This window comes from Syngnathoides biaculeatus, chromosome 22 (genome assembly GCF_019802595.1).
Source record: "Syngnathoides biaculeatus isolate LvHL_M chromosome 22, ASM1980259v1, whole genome shotgun sequence".
Taxonomy (NCBI): domain Eukaryota; kingdom Metazoa; phylum Chordata; class Actinopteri; order Syngnathiformes; family Syngnathidae; genus Syngnathoides; species Syngnathoides biaculeatus.
Window position 1 is genome coordinate 4,751,107 of NC_084661.1, and position 27,381 is coordinate 4,778,487.

The 27,381-nt window shown below is 41.3% G+C and overlaps 1 protein-coding gene across 1 annotated transcript; it reads left to right on the forward strand.

Annotated features, from left to right (window-relative positions):
* The first annotated feature begins 337 nt into the window (after nt 1-337).
* chrm3b (cholinergic receptor, muscarinic 3b) lies at nt 338-9,087 on the forward strand. The gene is made up of 4 exons (XM_061811104.1): nt 338-349; nt 1,653-1,948; nt 4,731-5,404; nt 6,695-9,087. Exons 1-4 carry the CDS (start codon nt 338-340, stop codon nt 7,177-7,179), a joined length of 1,467 nt encoding a protein of 488 aa, XP_061667088.1. The 3' UTR covers nt 7,180-9,087.
* The last annotated feature ends 18,294 nt before the right edge of the window (nt 9,088-27,381 follow it).

Below are 27,381 nucleotides of genomic sequence, written 5' to 3' on the forward strand. Positions count from 1 at the left end.
CGCCTTTTTTTTTTTCAAACAGAGCAAAAGCGTAAAGCACAATTGCAAATGCTATTATAGCTTCTTCTGCAGAAGGCTACTGCAATTCCAATAATAGCAGTTTACTTGTGGCTCATATCGAAGCAGTCAACTTACAGTTTGAAATCCTTCTGATGTCTGAGCACGTGTTTTCTCCTCCGGCGCAAACTACATAGGTTTCAGTTCCAAAGTCTATATATATATACATCCAAAAAGAGCTAGTTTTTTGACAAATAATGTAGTTTCCTAAACAGTGGCTAATGTTGACGCATCATTCCTTCATTACTTGTACCAAAAAAGGGGTAAACGAAAGTAATCCATGACGCAGATGGTTTGTTTAAAGAAAAAGGTTTTCTTGAACTCCAACAGCAAAAATAAAGCAAATAAAATTGTTTCCACATTGAATGGGCACAGCATATCCAGATCAATGAACAAAAATACAAAAAAATGATGGGGATTGCAGATGATGATGGATGTTATTGTAGCTTCAGCTTAATGATGATGATGATGATGATGGTCAAAAAACTATTTCGCCCAACCGTCCATATTCCGTTGTCAGTCTCACAACATATCAGCTTTGTAGCAAACCTCAAATCCTCATTTTAAATAACACAGGATGCAATATACTCAACATCCACAGCATACTAATAAGCAATTTGTGAAGACACAATATCGCATAATTAAAACGTAGCTGAAATTATTTCACTAATTATTCTGACTGAAAATATTTAAAGAACAGAAATTATATTTAGGCTCTTACAAATATATTCCAAATTATAAAATGCAATTGTTTTCAAAAAGCAAATAAATGGGCTGTTGTGTCTGTCTGAGTAGGGATCATTTAAATGAACAAAGACTCATCATCAGAATCAGAATCAACTTTATTGGTCAGTAAATGCTTTTTCATCCAAAAGGCTTTTCTGATCAGATTACGTTTAAATAGGAGTGCCTTTTTCATTTCATCATAACTTTCATTGTTCAAATTCATTGAATTTGCACATTGATATTTCTGCCTTTATTTTATGTGAGGATGCAATTATTGCCTCCCACTGTTTCTTTTTGGAAGTATAGTATGCCACCTAACCTGATCAAGCTTCTTTTTAAAGGAAGATGATGTTTCACAAACCCTACACTTTCTTAGTGGGGTTGAGGTCATGGATGAGGACATTGAGTTTCTTCTTTCTGTCCCATCAACCCACCCATTTTGCACAATGCTTATCCTCACTAGGGTCATAGGCGTGCTGGCACGTGTCTCAGCTGACACTGGGCAGGAGGCAAGATACACCATGTACTGGTTGTCAGCCAAATGCTTGGCACTCATGAACAAACAACCATTTGCACTTATATTCATACCTATGGGCAATTTAGAGTCTCTGCTGAGCATACCATGATTTTTTTTTTTTAAATTAATGTGAGAGGAAACTTGAGTACCTGGGGAAAAACCCACCTAGGCACAGAGAGAACATGCAAACGCCACGCATCCAAGGTTGGATTTTAATTGAGGTCCTCAGAAATAATCATCTTTTTTATGTACCTATTTCTATATATACTACTCTTCTGAGAGAAAAAAATGCCATAAAGTATACATGATGTAACTATTGTCTTCTTTTTCTCCTTTTATTTTTCATCTTCAGGTTATAATAATTGTCTTCCTCACTGGATCACTTTCACTTGTTACTGTTATTGGGAACATCTTAGTTCTGTTGTCCTTCAAGATCAATAAGGCGCTGAAGACTGTGAACAACTACTACTTGTTGAGCTTGGCGTTCGCTGACCTAACCATTGGCACACTATCAATGAACTTGTATACCACCTACATCATCATGGATCAATGGGCTCTGGGACCTGTGATCTGTGACCTGTGGCTTGCAATTGACTATGTAGCCAGTAATGCCTCAGTCATGAACCTCCTCGTCATTAGCTTTGACAGGTAATCTAATGTTTTGCTTGTTCGACCTACTTTATGATTTAAGCAAAGAGCATAGTGCACGAGAAACCCCCAATTAGAGACAATTCACAAGCCATTATATTTGACATAGTCCCTGTAGCTCAGTGGTTAGAGCACTGGTTTGGTAAACCAGGGGTTGTGGGTTTATATCCCACTAGGGCCTCCACTCCCTGAGAAGGGTTGCATCAGGAAGGGCATTCGGCGTAAAAATTGTGCCAAACATATGTGGGTTCGACCCCGAAAGGGACAAGCTGAAAGAAACTTACTATTTTTGACATAGTTGGTTTTTCCTCAGTCGTTTGGTACATTTCTTGAGTCACCCTTGACATTTCCAAAACAGCAATTAAGTTTCTCAAAACAATTTGTACAAATAGCAAATGACAGTTTGTTAATGAAAACCCCGGGTTCATCTCTCCAATGTTAATAAATGCAAATGAAAATGACAGTATCATCAGAATGAAAGTCCTCGGGCACAGATGCTGGAGTATCCTGATTTTTTTTTTTTTTTTTTTTTTTTTTTTTTTTTTGACTGCGCAAGGTTTGCTGCTGTTGTTTCCCAACTTGACAAACCAGTCTGCAACAAGCTGAGCATGCAGTGTGGGTCTGTCATTGGATTTGCACTTGGTGTAGTGAAAATTTGGTGGCAGTCTTGATGGTTATGACTTATCACCTTTGACAACTCTGGCGACTCAGGAGACCAAAATACCGCTTACACTAGCAACAGCCCATGGAGAAATTACAACTTCTCAAATCCCAGGAAGTAGCAGAGACATCTCCACGATGTCTTTTCAATGTCTCCGGTAGGTCTAGGAGAAATTACGCCATCTGGTGAAGATGTCTCCCCAGTCATAGGGAGAATTGGTCGCCGTGAGATCTCTAAGTTCTCCTGGAGATTGAGAAAAGTCTCCCAAAGGTGTCAGATGAAAATAAGTTTTATTCCAACAAGGACTGTCTGGCTGGTCTCCAGAAGATGTTTCCACAACCAGCAGAGACTCAACCACCAAGTCTCCAGACTGGTAAAGTAGGCCCTTAAATTGTAGCACCAGAATTTTGAGGGGGCCACTATCCTAACACAGGGGTTGCTCCCCCTCGACCATAACGATGATCCCCCCATTGACAAAATAGATTGCAACTGCACTAGTCAATCAAAAAATTTCAACTCCCCGCAAACCTGCACTGCATTACATTTAATAGAAAAAAACAATCTCCTTAAGGAAAAAGTATTGTTGGAATTACATTGTAGTCTTCCTATACCTCAGCCCATAATTGATCCTGTGGCAGGCCATGCTTCCTCAGAAGCCACAGGAAGTACATCCTCTGCTGGAACTTTTTGAGGATGTAGTTGGCTTCCCACTTCAGGTCCTGAGAGACTATAATTGCCAGGGACTTCAAGGTTTCCACAGATGACATAGAGCAGTTGGGCAGCTTGAGGGAAAGATGTAGTGAAAGATGCCTCCTGAAGTCCATGATCATCTCTACAGTCTTGAGCATGTTCAGCTCCATATTGTATCTACCGTACCACAGCTCCAGCAACTCCACTTCCTGCTGATATGCAGTCTTTCATGAAACCAATGACTGTGGTGTTGTCTGCAAACTTCAACGAGCAATGGAGAGGGGGCACATGCTTGGAGTGCCCCAGTGCTGGTGGTGTATGTAGATGAGGTCGTGTTCCCTAGCCTTACCTGCTGTGTCACGAGAGTTACGGTCGTGATGTAGTCTATCCCAGCTATCTTTGGATGTGGGGTAGTGTATAGCATCAAGTGGTCACCAGTTCACCAAAGCATTTGGAACCTGTTCTAAAAATGGAGAAGCTGTGCTCTTTTTATGTATACAACTGACCCAATTATGTGAGGTTTGAGCAAGTAGTAGTCTTAATTCTGATCTTAGAAATGTACCAAAGTGACTAGAAAAAATAATAATGGTATCTATTAAAAATAATAATGGTATCTATTAAAACGAATGTAAAAAAGAATTTATGGGGAGTACCATAGTACGTACAGTCATAAGAAATATTATGAAAATAGACAGGACACCAGATCCAATTCATATATTGCTGTAATTAAAATAACTGGAAACTGAAAAAATTAAAATCAGTTATTGTGTATGAAGGTGATGCCTCTGTATTGTTTTGGTTTAAAAAAAAAAAAAAAAAAAAAAAAAGAGCTAAACCATTGTATCCCTAAAGATGCCATCATCTTATAAGGAGAGAATAGATGTCGGAGTGAACTCAAAAATAACTGTTCAACCTCATAGTTTGTTGTAAATCAAAACTAAAATCTGTATAGATCTATCTAAACTATATACAAAGTTAATGGCAGAAAATATTCAAATAAGTTAACGTTACATTTGTCAGAAATGCACAGAGATGATAAAAAAGACAAAGAACCAGAAAATGGGCTTGAAATGTCAATTCCTAATATTTTAACAAGACAACTAATTTGAGTATGCACAAATTCTTTGTTTAATCCTCCTGTCATGTTGCAGGTCAAATCGACCCATTTTAAAACAAACAAAAAAAAAATAATAGGGAGTGACTTAAGTGTATTAAAATACAGATATTGGGTTCATAATGAAATATGTGGTGGTGATTTTTTTTTTTTTTTTTTTTTTTTTCTGACAGTTGGTTAATGGGTCAAATTTACCAAGGAACACAATTGCTATTCCTAAGAAATGAAGTAGCAAGAGTGCTAAAATGTTTTTGTTGGGTAAATTTATGTAGTTGCTTCTAAATAGTGTCCCCTTTTCTTACCTTTTTTTCCATTAGATATTTCTCTGTGACCAGGCCTTTGACCTATCGTGCAAAGCGGACAACCAAACGAGCCATGACTATGATTTGTTTAGCTTGGTCCATATCATTCATTCTTTGGGCCCCAGCCATACTATTCTGGCAATACATCGTTGGTGAGCGGACAGTGCCACCTAATGAATGCTTCATCCAGTTTCTATCTGAGCCCATTATTACATTCTGCACTGCTATAGCTGCATTTTACTTGCCAGTTACTATAATGACAACCCTGTTTTGGAAGATCTATCAGGAGACAGAGAAACGTGCTAAGGATATACAGGGTCTTAAGGGCTCTGGTACGGGAAACAGACAGATTCAAAATCACAGGAGTGGCAGTGGTGTGACCGAGACCCAAACGGAAAAATCTGACACAAGTTTAACAGAACAAATGAGTTCTGCCAATGACAAGCGCAAAGAGCAAAATGTACAGCCTTCAGACACTGACGACAACACAAGTATTCCAAGAGGATTGGGAAGCAGAGGGTTATGTGGATTATTCCTCTTCCAGTTTTCATCATATTTCCGCCAGGTTTTTAAAAGCGCTGATACCACTACCACAGCAGAGCAGACTGGCTGTGACCATTTAGATAACAATGATCCTTCAGAGGAGGAAGAGGATGTAAATGATGCAGACCAAATGAGACTTGCGACAGGTTAGCTCCAGTAATAATTTCCAATTCATGTGTATATGTAATTTGGGAGGGGGGGGGGGTGTTTGCATGTATATTTCAATTGACACAAATTCCATATACCGTCATTCCAGGCCTACAGAGTGCACCTGGTTATAAGCCTCACCCAGTACATTTGTTAAGACCACCATTTGGTACATACATAGGCTGCAGCCGTGTAAAACCCGCACACTGAAACCGACATTGAAAGGTGAGATATTTTCAAAGAAAGACGGTACAAAGAGAGTTTAACGCAACATGTCGATTACAATCTGCACCAAACACAACTCTCTCTCTGTCTTGGATGCTCAGAACTACTTAATCTAGTTCCTTCCAGAATTTCTCTTTCAACTCTCAGTCACATCCTATCTGTGAGGCATAGCCATTAATCACATTATACTATTTTACTTTCAATTGGCTCGCAACTATAGTCACTCACATTTGACGAGCATGACCGCACTCACGCGCCTACGTGCTTGCAAATCTGCACGGCCGAGCATGAAAAATCACGTGCGTACAATTTTTTACGAGTAGAAAAAATAGATAAAGATGTCGCTTATTAGTGTAGTCTTGACATAAATTTATGTGTTTATTTCATAAACGTTAACTAAACAAGCCTGCTCCAAAATAATCAGTATTCACCCGGAAACAGGAAATTCAAGTTAACCGTATTGAGCATGTATGGAAGTTAGGCCGAAAGCGCATGTTCAGAGGTGCTTCACATACTGAGAGCGCATTTACGTCGAACGTCATCAACATCATGAGCCATATCAAAGGAAATTCAGTTACACAAGGGGTGCTCATTGCGTCCATTGCGAGGCAGTGTAATGGCCTCCACCCCCCCCCCCCCCCATAAAAAAGACGTTAGATTATCATCCACCTCGTCACTTGATCCAGGTGTGGCCAATACGTCGAGCGCACCCACATAAAGGCGCATCCTAGCAAGCCCCCCCCAAACAAAACATCTCGATTACCAACAAGAATGTTTGTTACAATGTATCACTAGCTTGCCACTAACGCCGATTGTTAAACTAAACTTTCAGCATCTTCATTGATATCAAATTTGTATCCACATTTATAAGAATGCTCATTATGATCTGAAGACCCCTGACTTCATGCACCATTTTTTACTTTTCCTGGCCATCTTGTATATCCAAAATGCACCACTTGAGAACAAAAAGAAAAAAATATGGAAATGTGTCACTTGAACCATGCACTTGAAATCCAGAAAATGACATTCTGTGATATTAATGATGTCTCATTTGCTCTCTATAGATGAAAGGAAGACTAAAACTGCAAAAGACAAGGACAGCATACCATCAGAGTCAAACCAATCACTGCCTGCTGGCTTATGCCCTGGAAATAACTCCATAAGAGATGCGGCCATGACGAAAAAGTTGGCCTCGAAAGCCAAGACAGAGGTTAACAAGCGCAAGAATGACAAAAAAGCAAATGACAAGAAAGCAGCACGGACGCTTAGTGCCATCCTTTTGGCCTTCATTACGACTTGGTTGCCATATAATATAATGGTCTTAGTTAACACCTTCTGCCAAGACTGTATCCCAGGAAGTCTTTGGGCACTAGGCTACTGGTTGTGTTATGTTAATAGCACAGTCAACCCTATGTGCTATGCCCTGTGTAACAAGACTTTTCGGACAACGTTCAAGGATATCTTAATGTGCCAGTGGAATCAAAATAGAAGAAAGGTTCCATTTAGTAAGAGGAATACTGAAGCTTGCCAAAGGAAAGATCAAATGTAGACCAGAAGTATGATTAAAATATTATGATTTAGAAACTGTAGTAGAATGGTTAGAGCGGAAACATAATATTTGAGAAAGGTCAAACGGGGACAGATTCTGCTCAGACGCACACGCATCCTCATATACATCAAGACAATTGATCCAATTTAATTTCATGTCTTCAAAACATTTACTTACTTTAGCTTTTAGAATCCCATTTTCTTTTTTCTACTGCACTGCCGGAGTGGGGACGGTAACAATATGTTTTGAGGTCAAATTGTAGTCGATCCCCCTTTTGAAACATGGTCCAACCCATGCGTCATTTTAGCAAAAGAAAAGACGTCGGGGGAGAAAAGGCTAACAGTCAAGGCCCATTCAAACGACATTGTTGAAAGTTGCCCCACACTGTCGCCTAATAGCCCATTCAGCAGGAGGAGATAACGAGTGAAGGTCACTGAGAGAAAGAGGGTGTGGACCAGTGGAAAGGGAGGAGGTGAAGTTGAATGAAAGAACGAAGGAAGGAAAAACAACAACACCTGTTGCTTTGTGAGCATTCTGGGTGTGTCAACAATTGCCTGCACCTGAGCAGGAGAAAGCATTTTCTCTTGAGGAGTGAGGATCTGTCCTAGGAACTTAACCTTTTGTGATACAAACTGCAGTTTTGATAAAGATGTTTTGTGGCCTTCTGACGCAAGATGTTTTAACAAAACAACTTTATCAGTTTCCCATTGTTCTTTGGTGAGAGCAGCAATCAACAATCAACATATTGTAGCAAAGCTGTGTCTGGTGTGAGTGTCAAAGGTTCAAGACTGTGGGCAAGTGCCTCAAAGAAGAGGGTGGGACTGCATGTCAGTCGTTGACACAAGATACAGTACTTATATTTAACCTCGTGGTGAAAGTAAAAAAAGAAATCCTCTTATTTTAAGATGACTGTCGTAGTAAGTGCAAATAGAAGAAAAGGTGGTGAAAACAGACGAGATTTTCTTTTTCGAGCGACAAAGGGCTGGTCTGAAAAATATGTTGTGACGCCAAATTCGAAAGCGAGTTTATGGAAGGAAACGTGGATAGAATTGAAGCTGAACTACTCCAAGCGTCACATTCCACACAGGTCATTTGAAAGCAATTAGGATTGTACGCAGCTGTAAGTTAAGAAATTGGGATCGAAAAATCGTTGGGGGAAAGTGCCAAATATATAAGGAAAGTTGACACTGGTAAACAAATCAAACCTGGAGAACGTTAAGATTGTCATGGACAATGTTCTATTAGCCATCAATGCATCCCTGATGTCAGTTTAACAAATTCACAACCACATGGCAAAATACTTGAGTATACCAGAAATCTGGTGTAGCAAGTTATGCATTTTTTTAATTCAATCAGTCAATGTAATGGATCCCTACATCAATTAACAAGTAATGTTAAAGTTCCCCCTTGGCACACATTCATCATGGCTGACAGCACAGAATACAGTGCACAAAAAGCTGGTTCTGTATTTTAAATACAGAGGGCAAAATAATGTTCATCATCACACTGGGAGCATCATTCAGCTGTCAGCATGCACTGCAAAACAATATTATGTAAGCAATAATTTATCCATCAATTTTCTGAGAGGCTTATCCTCATCTAATTAAAGCATATTCCAGACAGGTGGGACCAGGATTCAAAACCCTGTCCTCAGAACTGTGAAACTCTACAACTGTTCTACCATGCCGCCACCAATAATTTAGTGTTACACCACAAAAAAATTGGGGATATGATTGTGATTTAAAAAAATAAATGAAATGAATTTAGGAACAGGATTTCAAACATATACCTTATAGTTGGCTTGGTTTGGTTAGCACTGCAGTTTTTTGTGTAGTTATAAGAACGTTTATTGACAGTTTCATTGTATGTTAAAATTGTTTTTAATAAAAGTGTTCTGTTGGGAATTTATATGCTGTAATATAATTCATTTAATAAGCCATGTAACTTCAATGGATGACATGTCTGATGTCGCTCATAGTGCTCAAAGGGACCACTCAGAGGCTAAGCGTTTGCTCAGACATGGGAACATTGCTCCCTGTGTTCTCTTGATTGGCAAAAAAAATCTGACAATCCCACTTCAGACAAATCGTTTTCTGACACCATAACTAAGGAAGCAATATTGTCTTTGTTCATATTCATCCATTTTCTTAGCCGTTTATCCTTATGAGGAGTGCAGGAGTGCTATCCCAGCTGTCAACGGACAGGAGGTCGGTACACCCGGAGCTGGATCCCAGCCAATCACAGGGCACAAACAGTCGCACTCACAATCACACCGAGGGGCAAAATAGAGTGTCCAATTAATGTTGCATATTTTTGAGATGTGGGAGGAAATTGGAGTGTCCCGAGAAAACCCACGCAGGCAAAGGGAGAACATGCAAACTCCACACAACCAGGTCTACGATCAAACCCAGGACCTCAGAACTGGGAGGCCAACGATTTTCAGCTGATCCAACATGTCGCCTCTTTGTTCATACTGAATTCCAAAAAGAAAGGAAAGTCTTTTCAAAGAGAGGCAAAGCTACAAGTCTTATGAGTTGTTATCTTTACTGAAGTTCAGACTAAAAATTCCTTTGTTATAGTAGTGTTCAAAATAATACCAGTCCAATGTGAATAACCAGATTAATCCATGTTATCAGTATAGTTTTTTTATTTCTACATGTCAAACAAGTTACTAGTAGTTGTAATAAATTCTCAGAACACCATCAAGACCTAGCATTCATGATATACACACTCATAAGTCTGTGCAATTCGGCAAGTTTTTGAAAGGGTATCTAAAAAAATATCAGTCTGGTGTTGACTGTACAACCTCTGAACAATTTTGTACAAACTTTAGTATTTAAAGAAATTACTAATCATTTGAATCAATAAACTAATATTGAGTTGTATGACCAAAGGTTTTTTTTATAACTGCTTCACGAGTGGCATGGATTCAACCAACTCGTGGCTTCTTTCAGCCTTTATTCCACTCGAATATTCCTTAACGACATTCCACAATTCAATTACATTTCTCGGTTTTGCTCCACAAACAGCATTTTTGATGTCACCCCACAAGTTTTCATTTGGATTGGATTTCATTGGGATAGCCTCTCCATTATATTAACTTTGTTGGTTTGTAACCAAGACTTTGCATGCTTACTAGTGTATTTGGGGTCATTGTTTTGTTAAAACACCCATTTCAACGGCATGAACCTCTTCAGCATAAGGCCACGTGACCTTTCAAGTATTTTGACATATGCAAACCGATCCATGAGCCCTGCTCTGTAATAAATAGGCCCAACCTTTTTGCACCTCTTTATCAGGCTTCCCCTCTCCAATCAAACTTTTAATCAAAGTACACTGTTCTTCTGAACAATGGGTTGAATTACCCATTTTCCTCCGGCTTTCAAGGAGAAATGCATGTTCAACATGTGCCTGCTTAATCCTTAAATAGAGATTACCTGATTCACACCTGTTTTTCAAAAAAATCGATGACCTCCATGATTTAATGTGACATTGCTATTTTTCTCAACACAAAATTTCAACAAATTACCCAATTGCAGTCTTAAGAGTGTGTATATCGTGAATGCTGGGTTTTGTTGGTTTTCTGAGACTCTACTGCAACTACTGATAACTTGTTTAAGATGTAGCAATAAAAAGTATACTGAAAATGTGGATTAATCTAGTTAGTCACATTGGACTGCTATTATTTGAACACTACTCTAGGTTAAAGTGAGAGAGACTGACAAAGACAAAACAAAACATTTATTTATGTCCAGCTGCGCCATGTTTTACACACATGGAGCCAGTAGAACAACAGAACTATAAAGCATCTAGGCCTTAGATGTCCCTAGATTCTAGGGACAAGTGTTACGAACAGCATGAATGGGAGAGCTAAAAGCCACAACAGAACAAATCTTGTTAAAGGTTATGGTAGAACAATTTTTTGGGGATATATTTAAAACAAAATGTTTATTCACCTGGACTTTGATACTTAAAAATTCCTACACACATATTAAAGACACCAGCATTATTTATTGAACTAATTTACACTTTGTAAACAAATTTATTGTCAAGGGAAGAACACATGATTGGACCGAAGCTGCATGACTCTGGAAACAAGGTTCAGTTGGAGAAGGTTTATTCTGTCTGGGGTTGTTACGCAGGCAAGCAGTCCAAGAGAGCAACAGTAACATGATAGACAGGCAAAGAGGCAAGCTCAAACGCAGAGAGGGGCAGGTGTACACGAGGCAGGGGGAAAAAAAAAAAAACTTGCCCATGACAATACGAGTGGAAATCCCCGATGAGCGTGGGGTTGGTGAAGACTAGTCATCAGGACCATAATCTTTAGCCATGATGCACTTCCTGTATCTTGGTTTGTGAGGCACATCCATTATCCAACCTGCTTATCCTCACAAGGGTCACATGTAACATCAATTGGACACTCTAAATTTCCCATAGCTGTGATTGTGAGTGCGGCTGTTTGTCTCTATGTGCCCTGCGATTGGCTAGCAACCAGTTCAGGGTGTACTCCGCCTCCTGCCCGTTGACAGCTTGGATAGACTCCAGCACTCCCGTGACCCTCGTGGGGATAAGCAGCTAAGAAAGTGGATGGATGAATGCTATTATTCTGTTTGCTGTGTTGTGACAATTTTAGTTTTGATGTGACACCATCAGTGTGTGTCAGCTTTTCTGCTTCTAGATGCGAAATGTAATTGTTCTTCTTCACTGCCTCATGAGTGCCATCATGTGGTATCTTACATAAATGCTAAAACACATGCTGGTATGCATGCTAACTGTCATAAACGAGCGGTCAGGGGGCGGACCCAAATGCAGGACTTCCAGGTAAAGGCATAATGTTCAGTGGTTTTATTCCAAAAACAGATCAATAGCAAAAGGCAGAACTAAATGAGGCAGAGGCACCAAAACGCTGGGTTAAGCAAGATCCAAAAAAATGTGAAACAAGGTCCGATGACTATGAGACAAACTAAAAAGCATAAGACGTGATTAAACTAAAAGGGCACACACTCGCTATGACAAAGGATTGCTCTACACTAACCTACGCACCATAGTAGAGTATCCCACAACGCAGCGAAGCATGCGTAATGGACTGGCAAATGCCGATGACACATTGACCTTGCCGCCGAGGCATGGTCATCGGGTGGCCGGGAATCAGTCGCCGCCGTGATTTGGACGTGCATCTGCTGTGGCTTGGTCAGAGAGCAGCGGGAGGTACAAAAGAGCATCCTCCTTGGGCGTCCCCTCTGGCTGCCACACGGAGGACCCAGATAGATGGCTAAATGGGTCCCCCAGAAAGGATTGGATGAAGAGGACTTGGATGCACAGGGCAAAGGCACACAGGGATGGAAGCATGGGGCGAAAACCAGCCTCCACCTCCTGCCTGAGCTGGGATAGGCTTCAGCACTCCTGCGTCCCCTTTGAGGATAACCAGCATGGAAAATAGATGGATGGATGACAACAAAATATATATATAGAAAATGAACAGGGCACAGTACAAGAAATATAATTAAAAAGTGGAAATACTCAATAAAGCCTGTATTTAGATAACCAAAATTCTCACTTCCCGAAATAAAACAAACACGCGGAGGAAAAAGCATCCTCCAACAACGCTTTCAAACTCTTCTGTGTAAATCTCATCGATTTACGAACCAGATACATGTGTAGATCCAGTTTTCCAATAAAAGCGGAAGCAGGTTAAGTTTACTTTCTTATCGGCGAAAACATCGACTTCAGCATTAAGTATGGGTCTTCTCTGACAAGTTTATCTAATTTTTCCACATACATTCATTTATTTTCACCTTCCAAATATTTAACGGGATCGGACAAAACTCTCGGAGATGTATTTTCGTTTCGTCTCAACGGACTTAGCATTAAACAATGCTTTGCTTGACCGGCAATATGGCCAGTCACGTGATTTCGGTGACATAGGTACACGAGCTGTATACCGTCTCACTTGCTTCCCTGATCTCTTCTTTCTGCGCTCAGACTTTCTTCTTCTCCTTCAGTCAAATGCATCAGCAGATACCCCACCGCCACCTGGTGGCAGGCGAAACATGCAAACCTCTACCCATCTCCCACACACAGATAATAATAAAAATAACAATAATTTCATAACGATTAGAAGAGATAAGTACATCCATCCATCCCTCTAGGTGGATGAGATAAGTACAACAAAACAAATTCTTTGCAGGTGCTACATTCGCACTCTTAAGGCTGTGTAATTGGGCAAATTGTTGAAAGGTTGTGTTAAAAAAAAAGACTTTAAAACCACACAACTATTTTGTACGAAAATTTTTGTAAGATTTACCAATCCTTTGAATTATTTAACTAATATTTAGTTCTATGACTGATGATATATTAAAACAGAATATATGTGCGTGATAAAGCGTTGGCCTCACAGTTCTGAGGTGCTGGGTTCAATCCCGGCCCTGCCTGTGTGGAGTTTGCATGTTCTCCCCGTGCCTGCATGGGTTTCCTACAGGCACTCCAGTTTCCTCCCACAAACTTGCAACATTAATTGAGCACTCTAAATTACCCCTAGGCGTAATTGTGTGCGGTGAAGAAAATGGATGGATGGATATATGTGCGTGAATGAAATGGGTGGAGGGGGGAGAGTGAGGCTCCAGAGAGAAGAGATAGTGAGAGTAGACGACTTCAAATACTTGGGGTCAACAATCCAGAGCAATGGTGAGTGTGGTAAGGACGTGAAAAAACGGGTCCAAGCACATTGGAACAGCTGTATTATGCGACAGAAGAATCTCTGTTTGGATGAAGGTCAAAGTTTAACAAACAGTGGTGAGGCTGGCCATGATTTACGGATTAGAGACAATGGCACTGAAGAGACAACAGGAAGCAGAGCTGGAGGTGGCAGCTGGTGATGAGGTTCTCACGAGGAGTGAGCAGGGTTGTTGGGATGAGAAAAGAGCTCATAAGAGGGCCAGCCAAAGTTGGATGTTTTGGAGACAAGGTTCGAAAGAGCAGACTTTGATGGTTTGGAAATGTCCAGAGGCGAGAGAGTGAGTATATTGGTCGAAGGGTGCTGAGGATAGAGTTGCCAGGCCAAAGAGTGAGAGGAAGACCAAAGAGAAGGTTGATGCATGTTGTGAGGGAAGACATTAGGGTAGTGGGTGTTAGAGAGGAAGATGCACAATATAGACTTAGATGGAAAAAGATGACACGCAATGGCGACCTATAGCGGGAAAAGCGAGGAAAAGAAGAAGGCTGTTGACGTACAACTGTTGCTTTTTATAACTGCTTCACATCTTTGGAGTCAAACAACTTGTTGCCCCTTTCAGCTGTTATTCCACTCCAAGATTCTCCAATGACGTTCCAAAATTGATTTATATTTCTTGGTTTCGCTTCAGCCCATGTTTTACACACATGGAGCCAGTAGAACAACAGAACTATAAAGCATCTATGCTTTAGATGTCCCTAGATTCAGCCCACATGTTCTCGATCGGACTAAGGTCCAGGGAGATTGGGCTGGACATTCCGGGACATTAAGCCCGGATAAATGCAGAGGGTTGCGTCAGGAAGGGCATCCGGCGTAAAAACTGTGCCAAACAAACATGAGTGTTCATCTAAAGAATCCCATACCGGATCGGTCGTGGCCCGGGTTAACAACGCCGGCCCCCGGCACTGCTAACCTGCAGGGCGTCGGTGGAAATTCAGCTACTGTGGGTCGAAGAGAAAGAAGAGGAAGAAACCGGATCCACCGTCAGAAGAAAAAGAGGAATGCACAGAGCCTACAACTGAGTGTAGGGACTTTGAATCTTGGGACTATGACAGGAAAAGCTCAGGAGTTGGTTGATGGAGCTGCCAGGCAAAAGAGCGAGAGGGAGACCAAAGAGAAGGTTTATGGATGTGGTGAGGGAAGACATGAGGGCAGTTGAGGTTAGAGAGGAAGATGCAGGAGATAGGCTAAGATGGCAAAAGATGACACATCCATAAACCTTCTCTTTGGTCTTCCTCTCGCCTCTGAACATCGAAGTCTGTTCTCTCGAATCTTGTCTCCAAAACATCCAACTTTGGCTGTCCCTCTAATGAGCTCATTTCTAATCCTATCCAACCTGCTCACTCCAAGCGAGAACTTCAACATCTTCATTTCTGCCACCTCCAGTTCTGCTTCCTGTTGTTTCCTCAGTGCCACCGTCTCTAATCCGTACATCATGGCCAGCCTCACCACTGTTTTGAAAAAACTTTGCCCTTCATCCAAGACTCTTCTGTGACATAACACACCAGACACCTTTCGCCAGCTGTTCCAACCTGCTTGGACCCGTTTCTTCACTTCCTTACCACACTCACCATTGCTCTGGATTGTTGACCATAAATATTTGAAGTCATCCACCTTGGCTATCTCTTCTCCCTGTAGCCTCACTCTTCCCCCTCTACCCCTCTCATTTACGCACATATATTCTGTTTTACTTTGGCTAATCTTCTTTCCTCTCATTTCCAGTGCGTGTCTCCATCTTTCTAGTTGTGCCTCCGCCTGCTCCCAGCTTTCACTGCATATCACAATATCATCTGCGAACATCACGGTCCAAGGGGATTCCAGTCTTCCCTCGTCTGTCAGCCTATCCATTACTACTGCAAACAGGAAGGGGCTCAGAGCTGATCCCCGATGCAGTCCCACCTCCACCTTAAATTCTTCTGACACACCAACGGCACACCTCACCATTGTTCTGCTGCCATCATACATGTTCTTTACTATTATGACATACTTCTCTGCCACACCAGACTTACGCATGCAGTACCACAATTCCTCTCTTGGTACTCTGTCATCGGCTTTCTCTAGATCCACAAAGACACAATGTAGTTCCTTCTGACCTTCTCTGTACTTTTCCACGAGCATCCTCAAGGCAAATAATGCATCTGTGGTACTCTTTCGAGGCATGAACCCATACTGTTGCTCGAAAATACTTACTTCTGTCCTGAGTCTAGCCTCCACTACTCTTTCCCATAACTTCATTCTGTGGCTCATCAACTTTATTCCTCGATAGTTCCCACAGCTCTGAACATCCCCTTTGTTCTTAAAAATGGGAACTAGAACACATTTCCTCCATCCTTCAGGCATCTTTTCGCCCGCTAGTATTCTGTTGAATAAGTTGGTCAAAAACTCCACAGCTTCTTCTTCTTTTCCTTTCGGCTTGTCCCGTTAGGGGTCGCCACAGCGTGTCATCTTTTGCCATCTTAGCCTATCTCTTGCATCTTCCTCTCTAACCCCAACTGCCCTCATGTCTTCCCTCACCACATCCATAAACCTTCTCTTTGGTCTTCCTCTCGCTCTTTTGCCTGGAAGCTCTATCCTCAGCATCCTTCTACCAAAATACTCACTCTCTCGCCTCTGAACATGTCCAAACCATTGAAGTCTGCTCTCTCGAATCTTGTCTCCAAAACATCCAGCTTTGGCTGTCCCTCTAATGAGCTCATTTCTAATCCTATCCAACCTGGTCACTCCGAGCGAGAACCTCAACATTTTCATTTCTGCCACCTCCAGTTCAGCTTCCTGTTGTTTCTTCAGTGCCACCGTCTCTAATCCGTACATCATGGCCGGCCTCACCACTGTTTTGTAAACTTTGCCCTTCATCCTAGCAGAGACTCTTCTGTCACATAACACACTTTACCCATTCTGCCAGCTGTTCCAACCTGCTTGGACCCGTTTCTTCACTTCCTGACCACACTCTCCATTGCTCTGTATTGTTGACCCCAAGTATTTGAAGTCATCCACCCTCGCTATCTCTTCTCCCTGTAGCCTCACTCTTCCCCCTCTACTTTTCTCATTCACGCACATATATTCTGTTTTACTTCGGCTAATCTTCATTCCTCTCCTTTCCAGTGCATGTCTCCATCTTTCTAATTGTTCCTCTGCATGCTCCCTGCTTTCACTGCATATCACAATATCATCTGCGAACATCATGGTCCAAGGGGATTCCAGTCTAACCTCATCTGTCAGCCTATCCATTACCACTGCAAACAGGAAGGGGCTCAGAGCTGATCCCTGATGCAGTCCCACCTCCACCTTAAATTCCTCTGTCACACCTAAGGCACACCTCACCATTGTTCTGCTGCCATCATACATGTCCTGTATTATTTTAACATACTTCTCTGCCACACCAGACTTACGCATGCAGTACCACGGTTCCTCTCTTGGTACTCTGTCATAGGCTTTCTCTAGATCCACAAAGACACAATGTAGCTCCTTCTGACCTTCTCTGTACTTTTCCACGAGCATCCTCAAGGCAAATAATGCATCTGTGGTACTCTTTCTAGGCATGAAACCATACTGTTGCTCGCAGATACTTACTTCTGTTCTGAGTCGAGCCTTCACTACTCTTTCCCATAACTTCATTGTGTGGCTCATCAACTTTATTCCTCTATAGTTCCCACAGCTCTGAACATCCCCTTTGTTCTTAAAAAATGGGAACTAGAACACTTTTCCTCCATTCTTCAGGCATCTTTTCGCTCGCTAGTATTCTGTTGAATAAGTTGGTCAAAAACTCCACAGCCATCTCTCCAAATTGCTTCCATACCTCTACCGGTATGTCATCAGGACCAACTGCCTTTCCATTTTTCATCCTTTGTAGTGCCTTTCTGACTTCCCCCTTAGTAATCATTTCCACTTCCTGGTCCTTCACTCTTGCCTCTTCAACTCTTCCTTCTCTCTCATTTTCTTCATTCATCAACTTCTCAAAGTATTCTTTCCATCTATTTAGCACACTACCGGCACATTTCCATCTCTATCCTTAATCACCCTAACCTTCTGCACATCCTTCCCATCTCTATCCCTCTGTCTGGCCAACCTGTAGAGATCCTTTTCTCCTTCTTTCGTGTCCAACCTGGTGTACATGTCTTCATATGCCCCTTGTTTAGCCTTTGCCACCTCTACCTTTGCCCTACGTCGCATCTCGATGTACTCCTTTCGCCTCTCCTCAGTCCTCTCAGTATCCCACTTCTTCTTCGCTAATCTCTTTCCTTGTATGACTCCCTGTATTATGGGGTTCCACCACCAAGTCTCCTTCTCCCCTTTCCTACCAGATGACACACCAAGTACTCTCCTGCCTGTCTCTCTGATCACCTTGGCTGTCGTCGTCCAGTCTTTCGGGAGCTTCGGTTGGCCATCGAGAGCCTGTCTCACCTCTTTCCGGAAGGCCGCGCAACATTCTTCCTTTCTCAGCTTCCACCACATGGTTCTTTGCTCTACCTTTGTCTTCTTAATCTTCCTACCCACCACCAGAATCATCCTACATACAACCATCCTATGCTGTCGAGCTACACTCTCCCCTACCACTACTTTACAGTCAGTAACCTCCTTCAGATTACATCGTCTGCACAAAATATCATCTACCTGCGTGGTTCTACCTCCGCTCTTGTAGGTCACTATATGTTCCTCCCTCTTCTGTAAATAAGTGTTCACTCCAGCCATCTCCATCCTTTTTGCAAAGTCCACCACCATCTGCCCTTCAATGTTCCTTTCCTGGATGCCGTACTTACCCATCACTTCTTCATCGCCCCTGTTTCCTTTACCAATATGTCCATTACAATCTGCACCAATCACAACTCTCTCGCTGTCTGGGATGCTCAGAACTACTTCATCTAGTTCCTTCCAGAATTTCTCTTTCAACTCTCGGTCACATCCTACCTGTGGTGCATAGCCGCTAACCACATTATACATAACACCCTCAATTTCAAATTTTAGTCTCATCACTCGATCTGATACTCTTTTCACCTCCAAGACATTCTTAGCCAGCTCTTCCTTTAAAATAACCCCTACTCCATTTCTCTTCCCATTTACTCCATGGTAGAATAATTTAAACCCTGCCCCTAAACTTCTAGCCTTACTACCTTTCCACCTGGTCTCTTGGATGCACAGAATATGACAGGAAAAGCTCAGGAGTTGGTTGACATGATGATTAGGAGAAAGGTTGCTGTCTCCTAATCATCATGTACACCAACTCCTGAGCTTTTCCTGTCATAGTCCCAACATTCAAAGTCCCTACACTCAGGTGTAGGATCTGTGCATTCCTCTTTTTCTTCTGACGATGGATCCGGTTTCCCCGTCTTCTTTGTCTTCGACCCACAGGAGCTGAATTTCCACCAATGCCCTGCAGGTTAGCAGTGCCGGGGGCGGGCGTTGTTAACCCGGGCCATGACCGATCCGGTATGGGATTCTTTATATGAACGCTCATATTTGTTTGGCACAGATTTTACGCCGGATGCCCTTCCCGACGCAACCCTCTGCATTTATCCGGGCTTGGGACCGGCCTACAGATTGCACTGGTTTGTGCCCCCATAGGGCTGCATTGGTATTTGTATTGAAGAAGAACTGAAAAGATCGATGGATTCCAGCAAAGGTTAGCGTGTTGCCGAACACACTTCCGCGTTCACGAACCATCAAACTGTAGCTATGTGGGATTTATTCCTGATTGAGAACAGATCCAGCAACCAAGTATTTGTATGCGTCCAGACTATTATACGCTTTCAAACTTTTCCGTGTAAATCTTGACAACTTACTCGACATATACATGTTTAGATCCAGTTGTCCAATACAAGCGGAAGCAGTTTAAGTCCACTTTCTTGTCGGCAAAAACATCAACGTCAGCATGAAATACGGGTCCTCTCTGACGAATTTATCAAATTTTTCCACATACCTTTGTTTATTTTCACCTTCTAAATGTCTAACGGTATCAGACAAGACTCTGGGTGTCGTGCTATAAGGTATTTTCGTGTCGTCTCCAACCGACTTAGTATTGAACAATGCTTTACTTGACCGACAATATGGCCACTCACGTGATTTCGGTCACGTAGGTACAAGAGCTTCATAGACTCATGAGCTGTTGAATTCTTTTCTCCAGAGTTCCCCTGTGAAAGCAATAAATGAACATTTTTCACACCATCTGAGGCATCTGTCGTGAGTGGTGTAACGATTTTGGAAGGTTGTCTGGGGTAAATATTGCTTCATGAAGGTGAACTCTCTGACTTTGAGCAAATGGAATACTGCACGTGAAAAGCATGAGAAAAACGGAAGAGGACAGAGAAGAGTACCTGCTGGAAACTGAATACAAGTTACAATGAAGACAATAAATATTTGAAAATTATACTATATTGCAAGTTCTCCCACTTAGAAATCATGGAGGGGTCTGAAATTTTCATTGTAGGTGCATGTCCACTGTGAGAGAGATAATCTAAAAAGAAAAATCTAGAAATCACAATGTATGATCTTTTAATGATTTATTTGTGTGATACAGCTGCAATTAAGTATTTGAAAACCTGTATATCAGCTAGAATTCTGACCCTCAAAGACCTGTTCGTCCGCCTTTAAAAGTCTACCAACACTCCTTGCATTATCTTGAAGCAGATGCACCTTTGTGAGGTAATTAGCTGCATGAAGACACCTATCCGCCCCATACAATCAGTAAGACTCAAACTTATAAACTTGACCTTGGCTTTACAATAGCGAGCACGATGACCATCTACAACGCAGTTAAGACACTTGCCTTCTCTAAACCACTTTTGCTTTTTGGGTGATAATTTGGACATGTCAAATGGAAATTTTGTTTGTTACTCCCGTTGTGTGATTCCCCCTTTTGTGTCACGACGCATTCCTTTAAAGTTAATGTTTACCACAGGATTCTCAGTTTTTTATTTCTGCTCGACACGTTCATAATTTATTTTATTTTATTTTTCAATTTTACAACTTTGAATTTCTGTGGCCCTATCAAGCAGGGCCTTACAATAAAACCACTGTTTACAGTGGGTATTGTCTTTTCTCTTCTGCCCCTACTTAATAGATGATTTACTGAGAAGTTTGTCCAATACTTCACAGTTGTCTACATTTCCAGAAAATCCATACTTTTTCTGCCACTTTTTGGTGAATTTTGTTGTTCCCTTGTAATCAATTTCAGCTAAACGACAGTTTTCCTTTACTTCAGCATCAGGAAGTGGACAGTTGGAATTCTTGGTCGACATTGCCGCCATTTCTTACGGTCTTATTTATTATTAGCGTCTAGATATGGTTCCTCAGTTTTGAGAAAAATTCAAACTGCCTGACTTTGGGTTGAATACCCAGCTTCTACTCCCAATTCGGAGCGGGTATTACCTGGGTGTTTTTACTCACGTCCCTCAGTTGGTTTTAGATTTGTCAAACTTTGGACATTCACGCTGTACACATTCAGTCTCACAGACTGATCAATTTCTGTGAAATATACTAGTCTTTCGTCTAGATATTCTGTACTATTTTTCGAAGTGTTGTACAAACCTTGACCTGTGACTATCTCTCCGTTGGTTGAGACACATGCAGTTTATAGGATGATGTTTGTGTTCTCAAGGCGGAGGATGTCCGAGGGCTGGCCTCGTGGAAAAGAGGACTATCCGGGTCTCCTGGAGACTCGGATGGTGCGCCGATTTCAGTCATCGTTGATCATCCGCCGAAAAGAAAACATTGTCATCCGGCTTGAAGGACCAAGTTTTAGAATGTCAGAGATGTTCTGAGAAAAACAGCTAAGACAAGCCTGAGGACTGTAGAGAGTGAACTCAAACCAACCAAGATTGTATTTCTCGCGAGGGACAGCAGGGAGACCCAATACATGAGTGTGCTCCCTCAGACTGCCAAAGTGGTACTCCCTGTCTGCTTTTTTTTTATTGCTTTCTCATGTTAAAGGGTTAGAAGCTTACACAGTGAAAATGCTGACACAGATGGCTACACCACCAGCACATAAACTTCAAGACTGCAAGAGTGTCCTGTTTACCCACAAGAGAAAAAGCAGGGCATTGTTTAAAGATATTTTTATGGCATTTGGGGGTATCAACTTGTGGTAGAAAGGCGTTATCTCCTCCATGTGTTGAGGAGTATCTGCTTAAGATCATAAGAGAAACACGTTGAGATCAGGATGGAGACATCGCTTCCCAGTCTTCAGGAGTATCTGTTTGAGGTCGGCAGGGGGGCATCGCCTCCCATGTGTCACTCGGTCACACTCCAAGACACGCATGCGGCTCACAAAGAGAACAATTCCGACTTAAGACTAACAGAAACAAACACATGATAAACAATTCTAACAGCAACTATAGTAGTAATGATGTACTTTTATCATAACTAACATAGTAATGAATTCCTTAACAGATGCATATCAATGTTCTAGTGTGGTCTCGCCAGTTTCCAGATCTAAACCCAATAGAAAATCTTTGGAGGGAGCTGAAATTCCATGTTTCTCTGCGAGTGGGCCAAAATCCCTCCTGCAGTCTGTACAAACCTCGTGAACATCTAGACCTTGACCTCTGTAATTGAAAAGAAAGACTTCTGTACCTAATATCATTGTTTTTCTCAGGTGTTGAAATACTTATGTGCAGCTGTTTCACACAAATAAATTGTTGAAATATTATACATTGTGATTTCAGGATTTTTGTTTTTAGATTATTATTCTCACAGTGGACACGCACCTTCCATGATTTCTAAGTGTGAGAAATTGCAATATAGCAGGGTCTTCAAACACTTATTTTCTTTACTGGACTTAATATCCAAACTGATTAATGTAAATTTATTCATGAACATTTTCTCATTTTTCTTATTTGATGCCTGCAACAAGTTCCAAAAAAGATGGGAGAGGAGCAACAAAAGACTGGAAATGTAGAGGATTGCTAAAAAAAAAAAAAAAAAAAAAAAAAAAAAAAAAACACCTTTCTGGAAGATTTTATGGCTGAACAGATTATTTGGAAACAGGTGAGTGAATACAGGGATTTCATCAAATCTACAGTCCATCAAAAGATTCCGAGAATCTGGACAAATCTGTATATGTGAGTGGCAAGGTCATAAACCAACACTGAATGTCCATGACCTTCAAACTCACTGGATTAATAGCTGGCATCGACATAAAAAAGATATTGTGACATGGGCTCAGGAAGAGTTGAGAAAACTATTTTCAGTTTACGTAATTCCTCATTACATTTCCAAATGCAATTTAGAACCATGCAAAATTAAAGTCATATCACAACAACACCCATAATCCAACATGCAGATTTTGGGGAACAACCTCTCGTGGAAAAGAGGACTATCCGGGTCTCGGATGGTGCGCCGATTTCAGTGATCGTTGATCATCCGCCGAAAAGAAAACGTTGTCATCCGGCTCGAAGGACCAAGTTTTAGAATGTCAGAGATGTTCCTAGAAAAACAGCTAAGACAACCCTGAGGACTGTAGAGAGTGAACTCAAACCAACCAAGATTGTCTTTCTCGCGAGGGACAGCAGGGAGACCCAATACATGAGTGTGCTCACTCAGACTGCCAAAGTGGTACTCCCTGTCTGCTCTTTTTATTGCTTTCTCATGTTAAAGGGTTACAAGCTTACACAGTGAAAATGCTGACACAGATGGCTACACCAAGAGCACATAAAGTTAAAGACTGCAAGAGTGTCCTTTTTACCCACAAGAGAAAAAGCAGGACATTGTTTAAAGACATGTTTATGGCATTTGGGGATATCAACTTGTGGTAGAAAGGCGTTATCTCCTCCCAGTGTTCAGGAGTATCTGCTTGAGGTTGGCATCACCTCCCAAATATCACTGGGTCACACTCCAAGACACACAAGACTAACAGAAACAAAAACACATGATAAAACAATTCTAACAGAAACTATCGTAGATATGATATACTTTTATCATAACTAACATAGTCATGAATTCCTTTACAGAAGCATATCAAGATTCCAGCATGGTCTTGCCAGTCTCCAAATCTAAACCCAATAGAAAATCTTTGGAGGGAGCTGAAATTACGTGTTTCTCAGTGACAGCCCAGAAATCTGCCTGATCTGGAGAAAATCTGTGTGGAGGAGTGGGACAAAATCCCTCCTGCTGTGTGTGCAAACCTGGTGAACAACGAGACCTTAACCTCTGTAATTGAAAACAAAGGCTTCTGTACCTAATATTAACATTGTTTTTCTCAGGTGTTGAAATACTTATTTGCAGCTGTTTCATACAAATAAATCTTTAAAAAAATTATACATTGTGATTTCGGGATTTTTGTTTTTAGATTATCTCTCTCACAGTGGACACGCACTTCCGATGAAAATTTCAGACCCTTCGATGATTTCTAAGTGTGAAAACTTGCAATATAGCAGGGTCTTCAAATACTTATTTTCTTTACTGTACTTAATATCCAAACTGATTAATGTTAATTTATTCATGAACGTTTTCTCATTTTTCTTATTTGATGCCTGCAACAAGTTCCAAAAAAGATGGGAGAGGGGCAACAAAAGATTAGGAAAGTAGAGGAATGCTAAAAAAAAAAAAAAAAGCACCTGTTTGGAAAATTCTATGGCTGAACAGATTATTTGGAAATAGGTGAGTCAATACAGGGATTTTATCAATCTACAGTCCATCAAAAGATTTAGAGAATCTGCACAAATCTGTATATGTCAGTGGCAAGGTCATAAACCAACACTGAATGTCCATGACCTTCAAACTCACTGGATTAATACCTGGCATCGATATAAAAAAAGAGATTATGACATGGGCTCAGGAAGAGTTGAGACAACTATTTTCAGTTTACATAATTCCTCGTTACATTTCCAAATGCAAGGTAAGTCACAACAACACCCATAATCCAACATGCAGATATATATATATATATATACACATAACGTCATCATCATGGTCAACAATATCACTGTCATGACCCTGGTGTGCCAATAGTGGATATATTTCTGCCAATTTTGAATTTGTCGTGGAAATAGCAGTGGTTATAAGTTGGGTACATCACTTACGCAATACCCTTTATGCAGGGAATACAACAAAATCAACACAATGCGAGAATAGTTGCAAACACAACTATAGAAACTAGGACAAAGAACAAGTTTTTTAGATTTGCCAAACTTTTTTTTTGTTTTCCCACCACTCAGACCAGGCTGATGTGTTCATACCAGAGTGCTCCTCCATCTTGTGGTTCAGGGTGCAGAGGACTTCAATGGCCCTTGTGAGTGACCCATCAGGTGCTGTGTTATTTGGAATAAACAACACTGGTCATAGAATACTGAGCAGTCGCCACTCTTATCAGCCAGGAGCATGTCGACCGCTATGTGGTTCAGGAACGCCATGAGTGAGGTTACAACTGGTTGTTCCCTTATGGCAATAAAGCTTCCTTCCGTATAATTACCTAGTTTCTGTACATTGTAATGTATGTAGTTGATTCTGTCAACATTTTTATTCGGGTTTATCCATAACAAGATGGATTCCAATCCTGCAGCAATATGCAATCCTCGTGGGATGCCAATTGCATCAATGTATGTCAGAGCTCCATCTTTCCAAGAGGACCTTTGCCTTCGGGAGAAACCAAGAGGAGGTCCAAAGATGGATGGAGCCAATTGTATATCCTCTGCTTTGGATGGAAACACAGTAAGAGCAGTGATACAAGTGCACACGTTCCTGGTGCATTTATCAGTGTGTCATACAACTTTTGACAAACACACCACCACCACACATCGCTGTATGGGACCAGTGGGGCAGTTTGCCGATGGATATTCTAGGGATAATTGTGATCAGAATTATCATACATCTGCTTCCAATAAAGAAATGCTTTGCTCTGCTCTAGATAACGTGGCAGCCTTCTAGCAGGAGATGGCAAGAATACAAATGTCTAATCATCAGAACTATTAGAACAGTTGCCTATTAAAGAAATGATGACCAAATATGTATTTAGCAATCTTCAATACATGCACACGCACATGAACAAACATGTACACTTTGTTTCCAACTGTTTTGCTTGCCGTCTCCTTTTTGTAACATCCATGTAAATAATGGGCGTCTTAAAACTAAATAGAGGTGCTGAGGAGAGGATAATCAGAGAGTGCAGTGGTGAATTGTACGAGACAGTTCCTCTCCTCTCTCCTTGCGAGACTTGAACTGGTGTCTTTGCTTCCTTTTTTGTCCTGTATAATGAAGGTCTGATTGGTGAACCTGACACCATGTTTTGTTGAGACTTCCCACCTTAACACCTGTCCCTGTAAAGCGAACACGGGAGAAATTACCCAGTGCAACATTCGTTGAAAATATCAGTTCATCATTTACTGCCCGAGTTGTTTTATAAACACTATTCCGTTTCTGACAAGTAGGGTTAGGAGTTGTTTTAGTCATTACCTCCAGGGTACACTGTGTTGGGATTTCTGCTGGAATGACATGTAGTAGTGGCCTAGGGCCCATGCACGTGATGCAACTATAGTTTACCATTTTAGCTGCATTCTTCATTAATAACAACCAGTTGTTCCCTTTTTGTTAAAAAAAAAAAAAATGTTCCTCATCCTTTTTCAGTTGAAATACTTCAACTCCAACAATTGGCAAATGGTGAAAAGAAAATGGGGGTTTCCTTTAGCATAAACCCATAGATGGAATCCCAAGCAATTAGCCTCAACCAAGGAATTGAAATAGTGCTTAACTGATTCATTGGGAGGCACACATGGAGTCCTTCCCTCATGCTTCGGTGACTCCACATAGTTGTTTATCAATGTTACTTGAAATTCGGTTGCGCCTCTTTATCTTATGTGTGGTAGGGATAGTTGAATGAGTATAATTATTGGTTCTGTTGTTATGTGTTTTTGTCAGCTTTACAGGTGCCCAAAGGTACCATATGAACAAAAATATCATTATGGCTGTCAATGTTGCAGCCCAACATGCTATCATAGTATTTAACTATTTTGAAGTCATGTTGACCAAGTCACCCCTAAATGAGTCAGGGGTCTTTTAAATCTTAACCAGCCTTCAGGTATTTTCACATCCAATAAATCTGCACCCACCTTATGCTGGACTTTGCTCACCTTTCCCTTTGGGTGACTCAGCTGAGATGACTTCTTACAGTGTGTAATGTGTATCCAGGTGTTTCTTTCTGCTATTTTGTCCATGTCATACAGCTCTTGCTCAGTCTATGCCAGTGTTAGGGTAAAACTGCATGTACAGTGGATGTGAATTCATAAACAGACATAGGATGAAGAGACAAATGGCAATAATAAAGTTATCAAAGCACAGTAACTTGTTACATTTTTTTTAAATTCTGATTATGTCATGCAGGTGTTTCAAATTCATTTCTCCACATTGTAGTTCAAGTTTCCTTCAGAGGGACGTTTTGAGTGAAGGCAGCGTGGGATCTAATCCCGCTCAGTGATGGCGTTGACTGGCCGCCGACCAACATGGGGTGTAGTCTGCCTCTGCCCAAAGTTAGCTGGGATAGGCTCCAG

Coding starts and splice junctions, on each gene's coding strand:
- chrm3b (XM_061811104.1), top strand. Junction 1,949..4,730: donor CTCGTCATTAGCTTTGACAG/GTAATCTAATGT, acceptor TTTTTCCATTAG/ATATTTCTCTGTGACCAGGC. Junction 5,405..6,694: donor CCAAATGAGACTTGCGACAG/GTTAGCTCCAGT, acceptor TGCTCTCTATAG/ATGAAAGGAAGACTAAAACT.